We start from the raw sequence: 16,525 nt of genomic DNA on the forward strand, positions 1-16,525 counted from the left end.
ACACACACACACACACACACACACACACACACACACATATATACTATGTTATACATTGACTAAAAAAAACAATTAAACTTAATTAATCTAGTTTTAATAAATTTTCAATTTTTATTTCGTTCTTTTCTGCCTCCTTCACGATAGTGAAAAAAATGTCTCCAGCTCGTAATAACCATAATCCCATCTGACCTGACAACTTTTTACAATTTACGTCGTTTTGGAGCTTTTCTATTAAAATATCTAATAACAAAATATTAGAATAAAATTTATTTATACATAAATGTACAAGTCATAAAAACTGATGTTAAAAGAATCATTTTTATCTCTTAAACATATAGGAATTAGTGTTGCTAAAATTTCTTTTGGACTGTTCATTAATAACTTTTCCTGTTCCTGAATATTGTAATTCTACTGTTTTCGTCATTATGAATTCATTACTTTAGCAATTGCTCTCTTTCAAATCCAATTCGGCAACAATAAATGCGCGAAACAAAGCCATCTGTGATTAAATAAAGAGAAATAAATTAATAATAAATCAATATAAATATTTTCATAAATAGAAGTGCAATTCATTTACCAATGTTTCTTTTTTCTCTAGAGAATCCTTTAATACATTCTCCAATTGCAAAAAATGATCCAATGATACTGTTGGAGAGCAATGTTCAATCCTTCCTTTAATTTTTCGATGCTAATTTGTGAAGTGGTCGATTGATTAATAATAAGTGTATGTTTCACTTCGGTTATCTTCTTATCTAAAAATCATATCGTATAAAAATCTTTTTCTGGCGGAAATTTGTCTTAAATTCATTCTGAAGCTCTTGGAATTTTTTGTCGATATAATCTATCGGTATATCTAACGAAACTAAAAAAATAATTAAATAAACAATCTGAATCAATCTAAAATCTTGATTAATATATATTTAATCAAATTTTTAATGCTTACTCGGTTCTACCAAAATCTTCTGTCCAAAATCTTAATTGGCGTTTATGAGTGAAAGATCATTATGATCAAAATAGACATGTTTTCTGCACGTCTATTATATTAAGCTGGACCCCCTCTCCCCATTGAAAATCAAGTTTGGAATAAATCAAAAATTTAGTGCTTTTTAAGTGCTAATTTAGTACCCTATTCAGAATTTTAATGCTCAAACTGTTTGACAGTAATAAAAAAAAATGGGGGATCCAGCTTAATGGCAAGCTGGACCCCCCCCCCCATAATAAAAAAATATATACAAGGCACGTATATAAAAATTAAGTACACAGGGATTTTAATGCTAATTTAGTGCTCTAAAATAGAGCCAAAAAAAATTCAAATATAGCGTTAATTCAAATATTCGAACACATATTAAACACTACACCGTCGTATACAATACTTACATTTAGAGAGCTCGTGATACACATTTTTAAAAGTATTCCCAACTAAAATAATGTAGATTTTATATATATTCAAAAGATAAGATTCCAATTTGTTGCTAACCATAAAAAAATAAAATAAATATATAAATATAATAAATTCATTCCAACCGATGACGCCGAGGCTTAAATTCTATTAATTGCACGTCAAAGAACTTGGTGCTCGCATAATATTAGTATTAAAACAATCCCCAGACATGGTAGTATCAAAATATATGCATTTCCGATTTTAGTGCTCACTCTAAGTTAATGAAATTAATTAATTAATTCGTCACAAAAGAGCGCGCGCCGCGCTCTAAAATTCGTTTCCCGATTGTTAAAGAATATGATACTCACCTATAATATGATGTCTAAGGATTGTTTTATATATCTTTTGTTTTCTTTTTTTTTGATTTAACTGAAAAAGAACTTATCGAAAGAGATTCGTCAATATATTCGGGATTCATATATTCGGGATTTGTTTAAAATGGCTTCACTGCATTTAATTGTTCTTCCAAGGAATCTTTGGATAATATCATGACTGACTTTGCATGCGTCATTACTTTTCACATTATTATCCGACTTTAATGTTCGTTAACCTTCTCTTTCCTTGTTTATATCTTCTAATGAATTAAAATCTAATAAAAAAAACTTAAAGTAATGTATACATTATAAGTATATTATAAATTATTATTAAATATTACATATTATATGGAATAATATTTTTCACTGCAAAATCAAATTTGAAAGAAAGCATTGCTGAAGTAATGAGTTCAATAATGATAAAAATAATAGAATTACAATATTCAGGAATAAAAGTTTAGGCATATTTCTATTTAATATTTGAAGAATATTTTTAAATATTACTTATTATTATTTTTAAATATTACTTACTTGTGTATGCAATAATAATTATTGCATAAGAATCCCAATGTTCTTTAGCACTTTTTGATGAAAGAAGCTAATTATCAAAATGGCAATAATCATTAAATTTGGATACTTGCAAAAATATCTCTTCTGATTAATTTCATAAATCTAGAAAGATGGAATCAAATCAATGAGTTTAGAGTTTGAGTTATCCTCAATAAATTGAATAATTGTATATTGTTCAGCATTATCATGTTGTTTATCTAATAAATAGAATTTTTTTATACACACGATTTATTTGGATGTACAGAATTTTTCATACTTAGATAATTTTCGCTACAACTGCAAAATCATTTTTTTGAGTCAATCTTTTTATTGAAAAATGTATGTGTCAAATGTAAGGTTTCTTCTTACCTTGTTAACAAATGTATCGTCATATTTTATCCTGATATAAAGTGAATTTCGTTTTCGTAGTAAAAATACTTCCTCTTAAACCTATTCTACAATGTGCAATAGTAGTGCAGTAGTGGATTAAGGAGTAGGCGTAGAAATCAATCAAATCGAATGTGAGGATTAGTCGATTTCTGCATCTACTTTTTAATTCACTGCTCTCTTCTATCTTTAATCTACTTTCTTCTTTTCTACTTTCTACTTTCTTCGATTTTTTATCTACTGCCCATTGTAGAAGAATGGGCTTTATTTTTCTTTATCTTTGTATAATCGACTCCACATTTTATACACGGATTCAAAATGGCCAGTAACAGATAAATATTTCGATCTTTTCATGGATTGCAGAAAAATAAAAATATATCAATCAAGAACATCAATTTCGTCAATAACTTTCCATATTGAAGCAAAACATTCGCAATCCGAATTGGCCAAAGCTGTGGTCAAAGTCTCGCTACAAATGCTTTGAAGCATTTGATGGACCAATTAGAAGAAAGAATTTTACAAACCAATGACCAATTAAAAAACACTTCAAAGGGTTTGCAGCATCGCGTTGACCGTACCCTAAATCATCTTTTCAGACTAACAAGAAACACAAATGCTCGTCATGACATTGTTTTTCATGGCATTCTCGTATCGACGCTGAATACAACGACACTGTTCAATATAAATGAATGAAGAGAGCGTGCATGCTAACACATCTATTTTCTCATAGAGTAAAATAATTTTACTAATATCTTTATAGCACTTTTTTAAAATTATTTACAAAATTGTAATATATTTATAACATTGAGAACTCATTTACTTGTATAAATTAGTATACAATTGTCTAATATTTTTTAAAAAACAAAATCATTAATACTTACTTAAAAATACAGTAAAGAAACTGCGTATTATTTAATTTTGACGTGTAATAAAATATATTTGTGCTAGAGCATTTCAGTCGATTATCATTATTCATGAGAAGCCATAAATCCATCTCCGAAAATTCTTATTTGCTCTGATGAAAGTGGATAATTAAATGTTTCTCGTTTATTTATTATTTCACATCCAAGAATAAAAATTTTTTTCTTTAGTCATAATACACTCATGTGTCTCTTCATTTTTTCAATAATAAAAATTTTTGAATTTTTTAGTAACACCAAATTGTGAAGATGAATTGATCAAAGTAGAATTATAGATTTTAATTGATGAAATAATTCTATAAATATGCTCACAATAATTAAATAAGCAGTATCATCTATCATTTCGAAAAAATATAATTTTTTAAAATCATTATATGATTTCCAGATTCCAGTTCAGATAATCTATTAACTATTTGAGTTAGTAGTTTTTTAGGTGATTTTATCAATTTTTTAAAAAGATATCAATGTAACTTTCACTTCAAAAAGCTGAAACATCACTTAATGGAATGTTAAAATTTTCAACATCGTCTGCTAAGTGAATCAGATTGTGTATATTTAGTACTTGACAGCTTTCTCCGTATAATGACGGTAATAATGTGAAGACTTGTGTCAATATCTAGCATAATCACAACCATTTGTGTGTACTATTAATTCTCTGCTATTTAATATACGACACGCTGCAAATAAGAGTAAAAAGTGTTTGTAATGATGATCGGGTAAAACAGTTTTTAAAACGATTGGACCACAATACAAAAGGAAAAATCTAAATTGTGTAGCTTTCCATCTTGAAACAAGATTCACATCAAATTTTTTTCCTCTGAAATTCACAAGATATGCTAGGTATTACGTTTAACATCGCACTGCAAAAATCATTTATTACTCTTTTTTTAAATCGTGCGACATTTTTCTTTAAAGTCCAATTTTCCATCAAATATTTCATAATTCCAAGATATAGAAGGTGAATAGAGCCTAGAACTATATTATTAACAATGTCAAAATTTAGTAGCATTAATAATGAAGTTATTAGGTTTTTTTTTATGATGTTGAGCTTGATTTTGTTTCTCGAATTTCCTTCGTTCATTTAGGACTATTTCAGGATATATTACTTTTTCCTTGCCTATTTTTGCCTTACTATTTTCCTTGCTATTTTTGTAATTCCTTTAACGGTACACCTTTTGCAAGCATAAAAACGCATGATTTAATGCATTTTAGAAATGCTCTTGCCAGAGAATCAGCAATAATTCCAATGATTCTAAATAAATATGTTCGTTTATTAATAATCATACCTTCATTAATTAATTTAGTTGCTTCTATTACAAAATGATTTAAATAATCAGGAGCCTTCTGAGGTTTAGAATCTCCACAATAAAGAGCAACAACGAAAATTTACAAATATAACTTTCATGAAATATTTTTACAATTATCGGTCAAACTTGTATTTGTGAGTTATTTGTAAATTTGGACACAATATGGATCAATATGCGAATCAATACAGCGATTTATTTCTCCTTAAAGACTTCAGGGTCAATTATTCGGTCTAAACATATTTCATTTCAATATAAAAATATTCTCCAAGAGTCTTTAACGCTACGTATTTGTTGTAAAATTCGATGATGTTCGATACCTAAAAGATTTTGAGCAGTTTTTAGTAAAGAGGAATGGCCTTCTTCCCTTAATATTTGAAATAAATCCGTCACAACATTCAATTGTAAACTGTCCACAGATTATTTAATGTCCATTGTTGAATTTTTTCTGTTATTCCAACATCAGTAACTTCATCATTATATAACATTACATTAGAGTCACTTATTGTGCAGGAAGAATTATTGTCAATGCTCATAGCATTATAATTATCAATTTTAAATTAATAGTTTCTTCATTGTGATCTAATATAACTTCACTTACATTGTTCGTACTATCAATATTAATTCCACTGTTATTTTCTTCACTGTAATTTTTTCAATATTATTAATACATTTATCACTGATGTTAATTTTTAATTGTTTTAATTTTCGAAACTTTTTTGTCTATAATAATTTTTCGACATATTTATTAATATAAGGACTAAATAACTATCACACGAAATTAAGTAACAGATAAAAAAACAACGGAAATCAATGGTACCCAGTCATGCCAGATATGGCCCATAGAATACCAAGTATTGGCCAATTGTTGGTTACCATATTTTGAACATTGGCATTACATTATTGAAAACGATTGGCATTTCTATTGGGTATTAAAAGTATTTTTATATTATTATATATTTCTATATGAGTATTAAAAGAGAAAGTACTTAATTCATAAAATATATATATATTGTCTTACAAAACATCTTACAAGACAATTGAAAATTTATAATCTCCTTTAGACTATTCAAAAAGATAACGATAAATCTCATGGAATAATACGCAAGTATAATTCGATTGCATGACAAAAGTCATATAAAGAATTGATAAAACATACGTTTCCGAAATGCAAACGAAATATAAAAAGTTTTTTACAGTTTTTATAATTTAATTTAGGGGAGACTATTAGTGTCTTATATTTATATTGATTGTGTTAAAAGTCCGAAGATTTCAAAGATAAATTGATTTAATATAGGAAAAATGTCCGAATGTTTCGGCGCGCAACATATCTTAAATTTAAACAAAGAATATATATTGTATTATATTATATAAACATCTAATTTTGACCATTCATTCACATTCTCTACCGTATTTATGAAAAATAAAAAAATTTTTCCTTCTAATATCATAGTCATAACTTGGCGATTTGTGGCTTTACACAATTTCCTCAAGATTATGTTAAAAGTCATAAAGGAATGAAGAAAAATAAATGTATTTTAAAATATCACTCAGAAAGGGAACATCAAGTGACAGGGAATTTTTATGCGCTTTTTACAGACACATTTTCTTAAGCGATAAAAAAGACAATACGTGTCTGGCCGTTTCAACCATTGGCTCATAGTTTCGAAGAAATCGATTTTTTAAATAATTATTTATTAAGTAATAATTTAAAAAACATACTGTAAAATAAATAAAAATATCAATATTTTTATCAATATCTATATTTTTATTTTAACTTAATGTTATTAAGTTAATTAATTACTTTTTGATTATAATGAAATTACATATTAGTATTATGAATAATTAAACATTCATTTATGGAATATTTATTATTATTATCGTCGTTATTATTATTCATATAAACGCATAAATAAGAAAAATTGATTTATTAATAATAATAGAAAATTAGAAAATAATCTAGAAAATACTATATAATCATATTTTACGTAAACGTACATTGGATGATATAAATCATAAAAACAAGAAAAATATAAATATTTATTGTATTGTGAGCATCTTATGAATGAATTTTAGAATGAATTTCATTTTAGAATGAAGAGTTTGGTTCTCATCAAAATGATTCCTGAAAAAAGCTATTTCCATAATATCAATCAAATCTATTTTCCGCCAGATGTTAGAAAAAGTTATTGTCTGCAACAAAAATTTATTTGTAAGATGTTTATAATGCAATGAATATTTATATTTTTCTTGTTTTATGACTTATATCATCCCGTATAATGTACATTTACAAAACACGATTTCTATTATTATTAATAAATCGATAAATCTTAATCAAAAGAAGATTACAAACATATGACTTACTTGTTCCTATTCATAACTTCCAATTTCTAATTTCATCAGAAACTGTAACAATTTTCATTACAATCTTATTTATACGTTGCATGTGATTACCAATTACTGCGACGATAATAACGATGATAATAAATATTCCATAAATGATTAATTTTTAATTATCTATAATACTAATATGTAATATACTATATTTCATGAAATTTTCAACAATCAAATAATTAAAACAATTTTACAAAAAATAATTAAAACTAAGAACATTAAATTAAGATAAAAATAAAGATACTGATATTTTCATTTACAGTTTTTTTTAGTACAATAATTACTTAAAAAATCAATTTCTTCGAAACTAAGAGCCAATGGCTGAAACACGTATCGGTTTTTTTTTCGCTCAAGAACAGTAGTTTTACACTGTAAAAAGCGCATCAAAATCCCCGACTCTGTCACCTAGTGTTCCTTATCAGTTTTTATATATATATTCAATAAAGTATTATTGTTCATATACGATAAAAATTAGACATTATGTAAAAAAAAAAAACCAAAGTTAGTATACATCACTGAGTAAAAATTTTAGTGAACATAAATCGAAAACTCAATCGTTTTTGAAATATAAATATTTTTGTATATTAGCATATCATGAATGACTTACTGGCTTCTACGTGTCGTATGCAATGTTTACCTCAGTGTTTATAAATTACATTCTGCAAAAAGACTCTGTAAGAAGAAGCTAAGCATATATAGAAATGGAAAGAGGAAACCTTTTGTAAATATAGTAAATAAATCATTCATGATGTTTCATGAATGACTTCGGCATTCATACAAAAACATTTATATCTCAGAAAACAGTTGAACTTCTATGTTCTATGTTCACTAAGCTTTCTTTACTCACAATCAGTATGGTGTGTACTATCTATCATATAAATACTGAATAGTTTTTTTAACACCTTGTATAAGTTAGGAATCGACTATCAAAGATTGCGATAATAACAAAAGTCACTCACGACTGACGTGAAAAATAAACTCAAAAAGATAATCGAAATCGATAAAATATGATTTGTTTGAAATTTTTTGTAATTACTTAATTCAAATTAATTTCTTGTCATCAAATATTATGTCATTAAATACAAAAAAATGACAAAAAGAATTTACAATTTTTCAAACTTATTCATTTGCTGTTGCAAATGTCTTTTCCGACATTTTAAGTAATAACATTCTTCGCTTCGTATATAGTGATGTTTTTATATTTCTTCTAAGCAAATTGTATGTTTTTATGTTAAATACATTTTTATCTGCATTTGCGTAAAAAATAGATAAAGTGATCTGTTTCACGTTTAATGCAATATTCGTAATAATACTTATCTCATTGTATTACGACAAAAGAGGTCAATACAAAGTACAGTTTCGCGATGGATCTTATTTAAACGGAAGTGACAAAATGTTGTCATTGCGTATACCGCAGTTTTGTGGGCAGATGAATGAAGGCGTCGTATTGTCTGTTTGTATCGCGCGTGGAATTGTGTCACTGGCGTCACCGAGAGATGATATCAATCGAAAGCAATACCGATTTTACAACATGTTTATACAAGATACGCGTTCGCGCGAAATGTACTACATTTCTGCGAAACATCGCGTACTGCGTTAACCATCCATCATGTCGCTATTATGATGAAGACTGATAAGTACTGACTGATTGGAAAAATGGAGTGTTTTCACTCGCGGAATGAAATCACGATCTACTTAATTTTATTACATTAAATCGCGCTGGCTTCACTATTAGCTATTAATCTATTAATATTTGGAACAACTTATCTTTTATTTCCTTTGAGACGTTATCATCTATATGATATTATATTGTTCCTGTTTATTAATATTATCCATGTTAGAATCCTATATATATATATATATATATATATATATAAGGATGCACAAATTACCGCGAGAGAGTCATGTTATCGCTAATGTCATTTTGCAAATCAATGTAATATTATATCTGTAATATTATATCTAATCCGTAGAACAATATAAGACTATCTGAAAGCGAAAATTTAAAAATTGTTTGCAAGTATAATTTTGGTCAATTAATTTTTATTACGATAATTTTTATTATGATGCATTTACTTACATATATTAAGTATGTTAAATGTAAAAATTGTTTGCATCCAATTTCTTTTATCTCGCGTTAGATTAATATTACATAAGAATACAAAGATTATTAATCTACATCGATACGAACGTAAACTGTACAGTTCTTTGAAAATCTCTATAAATTTCAAAAGATTAATAAAGTTTTGCGACTTTATTTCTGAGAATTGAAAAAATTAAAAAATTTGATATACAACAATATATACATACTAGGGCAAGTTTACTATTTTAAGAATTTCCTCTGCCTTTTTTAAGAAAAAGTACCCTAGATAAGTAAATCCACAGATGAAGATTAAAACCATTAAAGCTCTTGCGACATAAATTGAGCGAAGAGATTCCATTGTAAGTGCCGCTACGGAATGCACTAAAAGTTAAAATCCCGCGTACTTTCGAAACAGAGCGCTCTCTCTCTCTCTCTCTCTCTCTCTCTCTCTCTCTCTCTCTCTCTCTCTCTCTCTCTCTCTCTCTCTTTCATTTTTCTCTCTCTCTCTCTCTAGCGAATACCTTGCGAACACGCATTATCTGCCAAAGCAATTCGCAGAAATCGTGCTCACATCGCATTAACAATGCACGTTCTCATGCGTCGAGAAAGAAAGAGAACTGTACATGCAATATTTTGGCATAAACAAAGTGCATCTGCCAATTTAAAGATTACACCCTCCTCACTTAGCGCGGACAAACATCAAGCGAACCGCGCGCGGCGCCTCTACTCTGTCAATCTGATATATATAAGTAGCCGGTCGTTCGATGTGTAACGCGTTCTTCTTCGAATCCACACAAAAATCTGGCGCTTTTACTTACCAACAAATAGACAGAGGAAGTCTATGATGACTTTCCGCAGAATTAACTTGGATGATCGATCCATGTTTATTTATGACCGTTGAGTTGCGTTGAAATGCGATGAGACGCTGCGCTCGTCAATGCGCTGCAAGGTGCTCAGTAATCCGGTGATCAGTGATAGTGAAGTCTGACGTCGAAGAACGTCAGGTAAACGCGACGAGGAAACGGACTCGAATGTTGCGTGTCGTTGACGTTTCATAAGCGTAGGCGTGCAGTGAATCACACTGCATACGATGAATACCACACGACTTCTCGGAGCAGACTGACGCAGCGCGGCATTCACGGTTCACGGCACGACAAGCCGCGCGCCGCGAGTAGACCAGAGTGCAAGTGGAGTAATCGCGAGCGGAGACGCCAAGACGTCGCGTCGCCGCGCTCCACCGCACTCGCCACTCGCCACTCTACGCCATGCGCCGCGTTCAACGCTGTCGGCACTCGGCTATGACTGTGCTCTCCCCACTTTGCCTTTTCCCTCTCCTTTTGTCACCCAATCTACCACTGGATCGCAATTGTCGCGAATCAATTCGATCGAGATCCGACCAACGGCTAACTTCACTGAGTTGTTCAACAAAACGAACAATGGATACAAATAATATATAAGACATAAATGCCTTTGCATCTTCTATTAGGTGTACAACTTTGCTTCCGCCGTTTTCCTATAGATGGCTTTAGTGGTAAGTGGTGGTCGAAATAAATAGATCATAAACGGCATACAATAAACTTGGGCATCTGTCAACATAACCCCATAGAAACATTAGTCGATTTGTGTCTGCATAAAGTTATTCTCGATTGAAAATGTCAGTTTACGAGCCAAATTCTCGTCATTTGCGGGAGGTTTTAATTTTTTGCTTCAATATGAAGAAATATGCGGCTGAGGCTCATTGAATGCTCTCAAATACTTATGGTGAGGCCGCTATTAGATGAAAGAAGTGTCGTGAGTGATTTCAACAGTGATTTTGACGTCGAAGACCGGCATAGCGGTAGAAGAGAGAAGGTTTTCCAATTCCAAAGAATTGGAGGCATTACTTGAGCAAGACTCGTGTCAAAATCAAGAAGAATTAGCACGATCATTGGGAATGACTCAACAAGCCATTTCAAAACGCCTCAAAGCCATGGGAATGATTCAGAAGCAAGAAAATTGGGTGCCGTACGAATTGAAGCCGAAAGATGTTGAACGGTGTTTGTTTGCTTGTGAACAGCTGTTTGAAAGGCAAAGACGGAAGAGATTTCTGCATCGCATTGTGACTGAGGACGAAAAATGAGTTCATTACGATAATCCCAGAAAATCATGGGGAGTTCCCGGCCATGCTTCGACGACCAAACCGAATATTCACGGCTCCAAGGTCATGCTCTGTATTTGGTGGGACCAGCTCGGCGTAGTGTATTATGAACTGTTAAAACCGACTGAAACAATCACAGGCGATCGGTATCGAATGCAATTGATATGTTTGAGCTGAAGAAAGACAAACGGCCGCATTACAACGAGAGACACGATAAAGTGATTTTGCAGCATGACAATGCTCGACCCCATGTTGCGAAAGTGGTCAAGACATACTGAAAACGTTGAAATGGGAAGTCCTACCCCACCCGCCGTATTCTCCAGACGTTGCTCTCTCTGACTATCACTTGTTTTTCGATCAATGGCACCCGGCCTGGCTGACCAGCACTTCCGGTCTTATGAAGAAGTAAAAAATTGGATCGATTCGTGAATAGCCTCAAAAGATGACCAGTTTTTTCGACGCGGGATTCGTACGCTACCCGAAAGATGGGAGAAAGTAGTGATGGACAATACTTTGAATCATAAATATATAACCAGTTTTTTACAATAAATCCTCGAATTTCGGAAAAAAAAACGGCGGAAGCAAAGTTGTACACCTAATATATATATTCTTCTATATATATATTTGCATCTTCTATATATTCTATATATACTCATTATTTTATTTTCTAGTATTTATTTCTGCTTCTAACATCTCCTATTGTGCACAAGGCCTTACACACACACACGCGCGCGCGCGCGCGCGCGCGCACACAGGGTTTCATTTTAAGTGCGCGAATCGATGATTTTATTAAAAAATTTTTTAACGAAAGTTGCATGGCTTAAAGGAGAATACATGATGGAAATGTGGACTTGATCTTGAATGACCTTGTAAAAATCAAGTCAAGATCATTAATGTTTTTTTTAAATGGAAGCCTATTTTTTCTTTTTGTAGCTTATCCAAGACAGTTTTCCAAAACACTATAATAAAGTTACTTTTCATTAAATACTTGTTAAGTTATAAGGCAAGACTGATCATTGATCCGGCCAACTAAGGATCATTAACGTCTTTAGCATTTATTTGCTTGCGGTTTCTCTTATGGATTCTTCTACGCTCTCATAATAAAATTCTTATCTGCATTGCATTTGGATGTCATCTAAACGGATATCCATTATGATACAATCTTTCTGCTCTACAAATTTCGTCCAGCTTCACCAAGCAAAATAATATCAATGATTTCATTTCAACTAAGCGACCATTTTGAAAAAAAGCTTTGAAAAAGCCCACTAAAGCCTATTGTAAAAAAATTGAATGAAAAAGTTATACGAAAAAAAGAGGAAAGTTGAATCGTTTAATTGGGAAGGTTTAGACTCAATTCCGTGCGCGTGAGCGTATGTCAAATGTGGATAGATCGCGCATGGGAGATGCGCGCGCATATGAATTCCGTTCGCATGCGTACATAAATAACGCTGGTGGTTCTATAACTTTCAAGCTCCATAACTCGGAAAATACTTAATGATTAATACTTAATGTAACTTTATTATTTAATTTTAGAAAACTCTCAAGAAAGCTACAAGAATATGTAATAAAAAATAGGGATTTCTATTAAAAAAAGAATTAATGACCTTGATCTGATTTTGACAAGGTCACTCAAGATCAAGTCTACATTTCCATCATGTGTTTCCCCTTCAAGCCATGCAACTTTCGTTGGAAAAATTTTTCAATAAAATCATCGATTCGAAGATAATCGATATCACTTAAAATGAAACATCCTCTATACACGCACGCACGCACGCACACACAGAGTATCCCAAAATAATCACCAAATATTTCATGGAGGTAGAGCAGATTAGAGGAAAAGTCTTGTTCCATTTTGCAATTTTCGCAATAATTAACTGCGAGCCAAAATCATTTTCAGTCTTTAAACGTATACTTATATACTTATTATACGAACAGATGTAACAGTTTTATAAATTAAAGTAAATGCTATTGTAATACTTCTTAATGTTTACAATAAACAATATTACAGTAATATTAAATAATATTACTTTTAATAATAATATAATATTATCAGGAGTATATATAACCTCCATTAATACTTGGAGCATATTACAATATTTAATATTATACAATTTTAAAATATTCTTGAAATGTTACATTTAATATTCTAAGAATATGCTTAAAATATTAGTTAATATGAAATAATATTATGCGCCTATAGGGTAGTATTTAATTAATATCTTATTAACTATTGCGAAAATAATAGAGGACTTTTCGAGTTTAGTCCGCTCTACCTGTTCATGAAATATTTGACAATTATTATATATAATAAAAGATATATATCTTATATAGACGAGAATATTTACAATTAGTTTGACATTATTAAAATATTATAAAATTTATATTTCTCTCTGTAAAAGGTTCAAGGTTTCAAAATTTATTTTTATCTTAAATTAAATACGTTCGTACTACACACACACACACACACACATACACACACACGCGCGCGCGCGCAAATCAAGAAATGTGATTCGGAGAAAATTCGTTTGATAAAATAACTTTCGAGATTCATTATTGCTTTCCGATCATCAGATTATTAACTTGATTTATTTGTCTAATGAAAAGCATTCCTCTCTAATGTTCCCTAATGTGAACAATGATCGCTCTGTGAATAGCGGAAATTTTTTTAAAGCACATCTAAGATAAAAATATAAAAGCAAACGTTTTCGGTGCAAATAGAAACGCCCTATATTGTCCATTAACCTCCATCTGCATCCTCACGAATATTTACGAGGAAAACACATTGAGTCCTGGGTCTTGGTTTCAAAACGTTCGTTCATCGTCATTCGCATGACAAATCCGTTCAGCGAAAGACTACTCACGTGAGTTTAAATGTGCACGTACATGTATGTATGTATAATTCGAAATATTGCATTTCACTTTTACACGTAGATTAAATCATGTGTACGACTTTATAAAGATGAAATCACACGTTGCTCGATTCCTTGAATGATAAGCATGCACGCATGCATGCTTGCTTTGATGCATATAGTCTGACATTTGATAACTAACTATGAAATTAGTTAGAAATTATTTCTTTTGATTGGTGCATGCAAGGAAATAAGCTATGAAGTAATCTATAATAAATATAAAAAGTACGCAGCATATATCAATGTATATATGAACGAATTCTAGCATACATCAGAGCAGGCATGATTATGTGCGTGCTGTCATTGAAGAAATTGAGTGATTCCATCTTAATATGCAACAGTACGCAGTAGTGCGGCCTCCCTTCTAGGAATCGATTGTGTATTTTGAAATGAGGTGAAAATTTCAAAAGTGAAAAATTCACTAGATGTTGACTAATTAAATTAATTAATATTAAATTAATTAATGAATATTTTACTAAATTTGCTCATTTTTGTAATTTTTAATTTTCTCTTTTCGAGATATACCCTCTGTAGTTTGATTTATTAAAATTCATAAAACTTGTCACTTCCCTGCATTCATCATTCATTCGGACTGGAACAAAAACTCGAAAAATCGCATAAATTTCCTTCAAATATGACTATCTTATCTAGACATAGCCTCTATGTACATACATCATACAACATATTATACTTAAGAAAGTCACGTAATTAACACAAAAGAACAAGCGTAAATGATATAATTAATGTGATGCGAACGACTTATTAGTATTTATAAGATAAATTATCCCTCTTGGACATACAAAATTAAACTCATTAATGAAAGTAATAAATTAGCTCTCAAAGCATATCTGTCATTATACAACGAAACGAGTCACACATCACACGTCTGTCTGGAGTAGCATGAAATAGCATCACGTTCCCGATCGAATGATAACGACGAATTCCACAGTGAAATTGTCACGGTGAAATCAATCAACAAGATCGTCCCATGCACGTTAATTCTATTCTGGGAACGCGATGGAACTAAAACTAAAAACAAGAACAAAAAACTTTGTTCTTATTGCGTTCTTATTTCAACCACTGCCACCCGCGGTGCATTCTGCATGCACGAATACATGATTCGCCGAGAAATTCATGCCTGAATAAACCTTCCGCCACGTCAATTAATACATATCGTCGATAAATCGTGCCGACAACCTTGCACTAACGCATTGCGCACGAGCAACGAATTAAGAAGAAATCGCACCAACGATTTCAAACCAGTCACATTTCATATATTTGTAAATTTTTTTTCCTCCTTGTGATCCCATCATGTCTGCAACGATCCTTAATGTGATAGATATATCGATAAGTATAGAAAATAAGAAGGAAAAAGAAAAGAATAAAATTACAAATTTATCTTATTTACACAAGATCGGCGTAACGTGATAATATTGTATTTAACTATGAGGCAATTACATAATTACACAAATGTAGTAACAGCATACAGTGTCAAAATCGTTGATACTTCATATTTGACATTCTTTCATAAGTATTTCATAAGTGTCTGCGAATCCTTAGCGCAATTATTACTAACTAACGATATAATGACGCGATATACTCGTCGGTCGAGTTGTACTCACATATACATAAGAATAGAGCAGCTATTGTGAAATTATGTATTTACGAGAATAATCGATATAATTTCACCAAGTTCATATTTGGATACATATGCATGCTTATGGCATAAAACCATAATTTGTTGCGATCAAATCATGTGAAAAAAAAGGATTTTCTCGATTTTTCTCTGTACTGTGCATCTCATAATTTAGCTACAGTGACAAGATGTCAGCTTGTAGCGTTAATAATTGAATTTATGAAATTATATTGTATGATTTCTCATGCAAAATGTTGAATAAAAATTCATACATTTTTTTTAGCATATTGTTTTAGCATATTTGCGGAAAAACTATCTTCGAACTGTTACGAATCTTTTTCAGAACCAGTCTACCATCATCGCTAGGCGATAAAAAAAATTGTGAATCTTTTTAAGGATGTATGAGCATCATTTTTACAAATATTAATATTTTATTAATATTAATATTTTA

The 16,525-nt window shown here is 30.7% G+C and overlaps 1 protein-coding gene across 1 annotated transcript in view; it reads right to left on the minus strand.

Moving 5' to 3' along the window:
• The window catches only part of LOC108691621 (putative phosphatidate phosphatase), a 39,899-nt gene extending 29,200 nt beyond the window's left edge, over positions 1–10,699 (minus strand). The window contains exon 1 of the mRNA XM_018199463.1: positions 10,211–10,699. Within this exon, the coding sequence (XP_018054952.1) occupies positions 10,211–10,274 (64 nt within the window). The 5' untranslated portion in view covers positions 10,275–10,699. The remainder of the gene's footprint in view (positions 1–10,210) is intronic.
• Between the last annotated feature and the right edge of the window lie 5,826 nt (positions 10,700–16,525).

The sequence above is a fragment of the Atta colombica genome, unplaced genomic scaffold (genome assembly GCF_001594045.1).
Source record: "Atta colombica isolate Treedump-2 unplaced genomic scaffold, Acol1.0 scaffold48, whole genome shotgun sequence".
Lineage (NCBI taxonomy): Eukaryota > Metazoa > Arthropoda > Insecta > Hymenoptera > Formicidae > Atta > Atta colombica.